Source organism: Saccostrea cucullata, unplaced genomic scaffold (genome assembly GCF_032062105.1).
Source record: "Saccostrea cucullata isolate Sc308-1 unplaced genomic scaffold, CSIRO_AGI_Scuc_v1 ctg15314, whole genome shotgun sequence".
Classification (NCBI taxonomy): domain Eukaryota; kingdom Metazoa; phylum Mollusca; class Bivalvia; order Ostreida; family Ostreidae; genus Saccostrea; species Saccostrea cuccullata.
In genome coordinates, this window is record NW_026940909.1 from 4,078 (window position 1) to 12,377 (window position 8,300).

At 30.7% G+C, this 8,300-nt stretch overlaps 1 protein-coding gene across 1 annotated transcript; it reads left to right on the plus strand.

Annotated features, from left to right (window-relative positions):
- Window positions 1-863: 863 nt before the first annotated feature.
- Window positions 864-7,654, plus strand: LOC134256636 (leucine-rich repeat-containing protein 74A-like; the record flags this gene model as incomplete). The annotated part of the gene is made up of 11 exons (XM_062739320.1): window positions 864-1,270; window positions 2,579-2,760; window positions 3,966-4,073; window positions 4,490-4,583; window positions 5,022-5,071; window positions 5,266-5,347; window positions 5,496-5,581; window positions 6,046-6,240; window positions 6,327-6,419; window positions 7,250-7,367; window positions 7,518-7,654. Coding segments are annotated over exons 1-11 (1,536 nt in total), but the record flags the coding sequence as incomplete, so codon positions are not given.
- Window positions 7,655-8,300: the final 646 nt, after the last annotated feature.

An 8,300-nucleotide genomic window follows, 5' to 3' on the forward strand; every position in this document is an offset into this window, starting at 1 on the left:
AAGTGCCGAGCACTTTGTGAAGAAACAGTTGCTACCCATCTTTTATGGACTAAGCTGACTAAGCTGATTCGAACACACGGTCCTCCGATAACAGAGCAAGCTCTATACCATTGCCATTGTTATAACGTCGTCAATATATCTGAATGTCAAATACAAAGCTGCAGATATAGTGTTCGATTTCTCATGTATAACTTTTTGATGAATTCTGCTTTATCAGAATATAAAAACATTTAGGCTAAACGTTATATAGGAAATAAAAGGGATCACAACAATATACTCAAATGTTTTGTTTGTTATTATTTTTTTTTGCTGTAATGCATTTAAAAAAGAACTTTGCAAACATCAGTACAAGTCTAATTATTTCTAGATTTGTAGAAGAGAATGGTCATTGGTGTTAATCGTTTACATTAAATAAGGTATTTGTTTGACAAGAACATTCAACTGCATTATTTTCAAACAAAAGTATCAGTATATGTTATGTCCCTAGCATAATTAAATTTTAAAAGCTAATTATACGTAAATTTCATTTACTTTGTCTAATATTTCTCCATTTATTTTTCTAACGTTACAATTTGTTTAGGACTGTCACACGTTATGAGTCCATATCGATAAGTAAGCACAGGAGCGCAATAAAACACTATCACAGGATATCAATTATTTATCATTTAGAATTCTTAAATAAGAGAATGCATATGAAAGCGTTGGAACGTGTCTCCGTCGCTAGGAAAGGTTCAGTTTACGATACAGTTGACTGATGACAAAGAGGGTGTCAAGTTTATAATGAGTCTGCAACCATTAGATACAATTACCAATAATATAGCATCAGAATCCACCAAAGGTGTTTAGGAATGCGACTTTACTATCACTCACTGAAATAGAATGTCAGCCTCAAAGTCTATTTCTCCTAAAAATGAAATAGTAAATGATTCAGGTGACTTTGGAATAAGAGACCAATGCAACGAAGAGAGAAACCAAGATTCAGACTTTGAAGATGGGGATGAACATGGAAAAATACAAAGCAATGATAGCAATGAAACTAAAAACAGAACGACCCACGTACTGGATGAAATAGATTATCAAGAAGTCTTAGAGGAGCTGGAGAAAATGAGGAAAGAACTGGAAGAGGAAAACAAGCAAAGGGGAAGCTATATATACAGTGATTCTGATGAAGACGATGATGACATCGAAAATGATTCGATGAAAAATGAAGATGATAGAAACGACAGTGATTTTTATGATACTGATTTAGAAGACAGTCCACCTAAAACAGGTAAACAAAAAAAAGTTTAAAAACCATTTTTATTATCTATGGGTGAACCTTCGTATATTCACAAAAATTTGTAGATCGTATTTTGCTAATATGCATGTTAGAATTTTCAAAGTTTTGGTATCAGTGAAACATTTATGACTTTTTTTTATAAGACTGAATACTTTAATTTCAGACTGTATCTTGTTTAAAAGTTATCTCTCTAAAACTAAAAAAAAATCAAGATGTATAAAATATGCGAAATTAATATGTACATCTACAAGAAATAGGATTGGGGCTTTATAGCATTATTTCAGTCTTGCAATAAATTACTAGCAAAGATCTGATATTCCTTGTGATTTAAATTTGTTGACAAGTTGAAACAACCAATTCGCTATATAAATATATATTCAATATTAAAGCATTTGCATAAAAGTTTTTCTATTGGAGCTATATAAAGGGGTATTAAAAATCATCCACAAAATATCTTGAATATGAAATAATAGTGAAATGCATTGAAATAATATATGAATTATAATCTTTTATTGAAGTTCAAAGTAATTTATAAAGCAGGGTAAAGAATAAATCAATATTTACTGTTCTTTATTCTTATTTCTGCAATATGTCAGTTTTAAAATGTCAAAATGAAGTAAGAAAAAAAATGAAATAATACGTACACCAAAGGATCATATGTAAATGATTTATTCAGCTTATTAATAAAATTCTCATTATTAGTCATATTTAATTTCCAATAAATCAATTACCTTTTATTGTTACAAAGGTATTGTTTTTCTTTCAGTGTAAGGTTCACAAATAGCTTCAGCTTCTCTCTTCTTTGAACTATTCTTTGAAATAGACAGATCAAACTTATGTTCATATATTTTATGATACTTTTATCGCATGAATATTATCATTCCAAATGAAAAATATTTACTTACATATGCTGTGTTATAAACTCAGAGGTCAGCAAGATTAAGATACATGTTTATAATTGTAATATAATATTTTAAAATTTGAAATTATAATAATTAAACAATTCTTTACCATTGAAGCAGTTTTCAAAATTCAATATAGAAAATAGATGCAGTTTTGTAACATGAGCAAAAAAGCATGCATAAAAAATATTGGCTGACAATTTTTCAGATACATGCCAACTATCCTGAAAACAATATCTCTATTTACAGAGCAAATAGCTCAGTATGCCAATTGCTTAATTTTCCTCTATTAACATGAAATTTCACATTAATCAGGGGGAATATATTTCACTAATTTTAATAATAGATTCACCACAAACAGTGCTTCGTCAACAAACACTATTGATTTTGTTAACAGAAAATGACTTTGGTGAGAGCGATTACCTTATCTGCAGACAGAAGTACATTGAAGCCTGCTCTAAATTTGGAGATGTTCCCCCTCAGAAGAGGATCCTACAAGAACTAGAGAAGAAGACCCTGTCTATTGCCCATCGCTGCCTCAGTGCCAGAGATATTAAGCCTCTCTGTATAGCTTTAGTGGTATTGATAATCAAATTAATCTCGTTACACACTGAGAAATCAACTCCAGAATAATTGTTTTTACTTAAATATGAACATATTCATGTATAGAATAATGTATACATCAATGTAATGAGTTGAAAACCAATAATTATTTGAATTCGTTCTTGAACATTTTAAATATAGGCTGGAGTATTATTGTAGACCTTCACCACCTAACACTGGAGATTTTACAACTGTGACTTTCAATATAATATAAACAAATTCTTCAGTTTATTGGAGAAGAGGTATAAATTAAATCTGGTATAGAAATAATCTAAGGAACTGTTAGAAAATTTAAAATTGCAAAATTTCGCTAAAATCAATAACATCGAAAGTTCCGACTTTATGTACATGTATGAAAGTCCATGCCTTTTGACAAAATGGGCATCTGTTTTTGCAATTTAAATGAATCTAACTTTGTTATTTTTTATTTATTTGAACAACAATGTTGCTTTGAAAAAAGTATGATCGTACACAAACGTACATTGAAATGGATATTAAAAAAGATGCTTGAGTTTCTGATTAAGTCTATCTGTGTAGTTTTTGGAAATTTTTGGAATTCTCATTGCATTCCCTTTAAGCAGACCTGTTTTGAACTGATATAAAATAGTTTGCAAAATTTGAACATTTAGATGTATAAGTATCGGAACACATTATCAAAACAATTATAGATACTTCTGTTTTTACATCAAATCATGTGTCGACTAGATATAGCACTAAACAGATGAACTTCAGATAAAAGATACCACAGACATCTTTAGATATCTTACTACAAAAAGCAATCAATGCTAACCTAGCATTAAAACTTTATAGGTAAAATTTTGACCTCAACTTTCTTTCCATCAACTTCTCTTTTATTCCTGTAGCACTATATACTCTTATCACCTGTATATGGAGTTTACACGTCCCAGTTGATTCGATATGTAAGAACATATAAAAAGCAATTTCTAAATACGTCACAAGAAATTGATGAAACAAAAGTGGAAACCGTCTCCTTTAACTTAATTATAAAGTTTTATGGTCGAAACAATGACCTAAATTGTTAGAAAATACAATGCAACATTAAATGGAATACTGAAGGACTTTTTTCATAACTTTTGTTAGACTATTATGAAAACACTGAATATTAAGGTTTTGTGATTTGTTAAGAAAAAAAGAAAGACCTACATTTTTTTCTCTTTTAGGACAATCTCCGTGTACAGAATCTTAACCTTTCTCACTGTGATATAAGAGACGAAGGATGTATGTATGTCTCTCAGCTCCTCACTGATAATATTGTGATTACGAGACTGGTAAGTTATAGCTTTCTGTAAGACAAACACTTAAAAAATATATCAGGGAAGATGAATGTTGTTTTTTTAAAAATACTTTTAATCATGATAATCAGAAGTAAGTTACAATTATTATAAATATATACTAATTTTTCTATAATGCTGTAGATAAGGAAAAATGAACGTGTTTTTTTTTTTTTTTTTTTGCTATTTCAAGAACACAGTTGTATAAATTAATTTAATATTTGTAATAATATAATAATGAGCCAAAGTGTGTTATATAATGAGTTATTCAAAAATTTTCACATTATTTTTAGTTACTAGTTTTTCAGTTAAGCAGAAGCCATTTTCGAAAACAGGTTCTACGTCAAAAGAATCTTACATTCCGGACGTTTTTTTTAAATTTGAATTTTACCTTTGTATACTTCTCTGAACAGAATTTATCCAGCAATTGCCTAACGTACGTCTCCATGAATACATTATCACATGCATTGGCCTACAATAAAATTTTACACCATCTAGACCTGTCAGGTAAATGTGAACCATATTTTTCATAGTTCTTGTCAATATTTGTAATATGCATTACTTAAATACCTTAATAGTTTTCTAAATTTTGTTTTGGTTTCAACATGAAGTAAACCAATACTATTGCACTTTGATTCTTCTTTCATAATAATATACTTCTTTCCAACTTATTGCTTTATCAATGTTTTTTAAACATCGTTACAAATATATAAGCTTGATTGCACTTTATTGAGTTGTAGGTGTCAAGTAATTCGTAAAATGGCCTTCAATTTGAAAGATGACAAATTCCAAATACATGTACATCAATGAAATCAAAATGACATTGGCTCTAAAGATATTAGTTTCTGTATATGAAAGTTTTTTTTTCTAATTTTGATCGATGCATGAAATGTGTTGAGTTCCCAATGCACTTATTAGATTTTTTTATATAATTATGAATTGTAGGGAACAAATTAGATTATAAAGCCTTGTACCTCCTGGCCCCTGGATTAGCGGTAACATAATTTTTCATGTTGTTTGAAGCGAATGATATAATTCAAGCATTGTTAAGTTGAATTCTTTGAACTATAAGAATTTTTATAAAATAAAATGTTCAAAAGTGCAAATCTCATACTCAAATTGTTAACGCATTACTTTCTTGAAGTAAAATTACAAATATTTCCTACCCCTGCATTTGCTTTTTCTTCAGAAAAACTCAACCTTGATGACAATAAATCTTAGCAACAATTGCTTCTGTGAAGAAAGTGGCCTAACTCTGGGTGCTGCTCTAGGTAACTATACTTTTTATTGTAATCAATCTGTATTCAATCTGTAGTTGGACATTTCTACTTCTCGATTTTCATTAATTTTAAGACAAATTACTTGATATTATGCTTCATTCTGGACCATTGGTTCTACACAAAGTCATTTTCCTTTTAGCCGAGAACATGCGTATACAAGAACTAGATCTAAGCTGGAATCAACTTAGAGGTAAAGGAACAGTTGGGTTACTGAAGGCCCTTGAGGTAGGAAGATACAATTTGTACAATAATTTTAAAAAGCAAATAGGACATACAAACAATGTTAAAATCGATCGATTCTTACATGTTAAAAACTTATTCACATAACTTATCTGAGAATATTTTGCTACCAAGTTATCTTTCTTTAAATAATGATGTCTTCTCTTCATGGATCTTCTTCGTGAAATATTTCGGCCAAAGATCAATGCTTAATAAATCTTTATTCAAATTTTCGTGTGTACATGTATATAATAGAACAGGTATGTTGCTCAGAATATAGAGAAAAAAAATCCTGATTGATTTTATAACTTTCTGTATAAATGGGCACTTGTGCAGATATATGTGAGAGTTGTGTGATTAGAATTGACATATAGATAACTATTTAATATTAGAAATAATACATCAAAACTGCATTACTGTTGTCATAAAAATTAATTTTGATAAGTTTTTAGTTCACAATAATTCTTTAGATAAATACATCTCTGACCTCTATAAATCTGGCCTGGAATGGTCTTCAATATGACGGATCCGTGGCTGTATCCAAATGTCTGAAATCGAACGCGACACTGACGTCACTTGACATCACTCACAACAACATTAACTGGAACGGAGCATGGGTCATCTCAAAAGGACTTGCAACGAACAAAACTCTCCAAGTCCTCAAGGTTGTCTTCTCATATTTTTCGTCTTGTTAAATGAAAAATTAAGTGCCATTTAAATTTAGCGGCTCTTTTATTTTTTCATCTCGTAGATTGGGAACAATCCGTTAACGACCACCGGCGCGATGGACCTGTTGCTTGCAGTGTCCAGTGAGTCCAGCAAAGTCCGTGTTCTTGATATGATTGTAGGTATCAAGTAAGGATTGCTCTGTTTCACTAATTTCTATTGAAGATGTTGGTGTTTTCTAGATATATAGTGAGACACGAAATAATGTTTCATCTTGACCTTCTTTATGTATATATCTGTTTTGACGCAGTGTCTTTTTATCTTTTATGAAATGCAGCTCCATTTTCCAGTTTCATACGTTATACATATAAAAGTTTCCATGAGTAGTTTTGAAAGAACACGAAGGTTACCATGTATGACTCATTTACGCTAATCAAAACCTTTTTTTTTTCGTTTTCATTGAAATATGGAGGTAACAAACAGTATTCAAACTCAAAAGTTTATTCAGTCATACAAATCAGGATCATACAAAGCAAACACTGACCTCTTGAAACAAAGTTGGGATCAGGTGTCATGAAGGAGTGGTCATTCCATGTGACCAGTCACACTTGCCGCGTGCTCCTTGTCAAGATTTGGAAATAACGGGGAAAAGGGTCAACAGTAGCCCTATTAAAAAACATCCATCAGCATTCGATTTAGTGATAGATTGTTTTACCTCCAACGGCCATTGTATCGACGGCGAAACTTGAAAAGGACGACTTTAAATGAGACTATATTACACCTGTAATTGTAAAATCAGAGAATTCTTTGTTCACAAATACGATTACTATTATCCTCTTGAGATATTTCTTTGGAATGAAAAGTTCAATTTTTTTTTACTAAAAGAGCAATTTGACGACTTTGTAATTTCTTGTCGTATTATGGAAGCAGGTAAACTTAAATTTTTATATGAATCATATTATTTGTCAAGTCATTTCTCACTTTATTTAATGTCTTTGTTGACACAAGGATGTTGCTGTTCTTGGAGAAACTGAATTGCTGGCGATTATGTTAATGGATAAACGGAAGCTTCAGTTTATACACGGAGGGGTAGTCAGGACTAGCGATGTGCTCGGAGAAAGAAAGGGTCAGTGTAAATTCCAGATTATTTTAAACAAAAGTCACTATTGCAGTTTAATATATTCAAAATGTTGTCGAAGTTAGTAATCATTTTCCCATAGAATATACATTTGTACCAAGAATACAGCTTGGTTCATTTTTGTTCTGTTGACTTTAGAACGAGAAGTAACCGCCATGGAGAAAGTAATTTCCTACATGAAGACTGTTGGGTTACGTCCCCTTGAATTGCTACGGGCATTTGATAAATCTGCACATATTAATGTTTCACAAAAGGAGTTTAAGAATAGATTGAAGGTAATAATTAATTAATAAGCAATACCGGTATACATTTTCTTTCAAAGGTTGATTATAGATATCCACTTACTCAGATCGAAAAATAATTTCAAAGTATCTGAGACATAGTCTTTTCAAATCTTGTTATTATACTAGAGATAGACTTTAGTGGCAAAAACTAAATACTAAGTTTATGATCTCAACTCCTCTAACATGAATTCTCCTTATTTATTTAAGTCTAGCAATTTACCATTATTACCTGCATATGGTGTTTATGTCTAGCTTATGACTTATAAGAGAATGTTCCGCATACGATCAATATTTAAAACAAGGTAGGCTACTGACGAATAAATTGATGTCACAAAGTGATCAACAAATACCTCGTTAAAATTTAAATATTTAACAATGATTGTGTTTGAAATTATTAGCAGAATTCGTGTATCAGCGTGGTTGGTTAAATAATTCAACCTCAGTATGTTTTATTTCAATGATTTTACAAAAACAAGTACCAGTATACATTTGATGCTGCCTCTCTAAGTATCTTATTCTCTTGTAATTAACAATGAAGAGAGAGAACCAAACTGCTTAAGAAGTCGTTCATTGTTTATTGTTGTTGACGAAAACCTTGGCAAGGAAATCGTCAGTTTGGAGGGTAATTCACGGAATT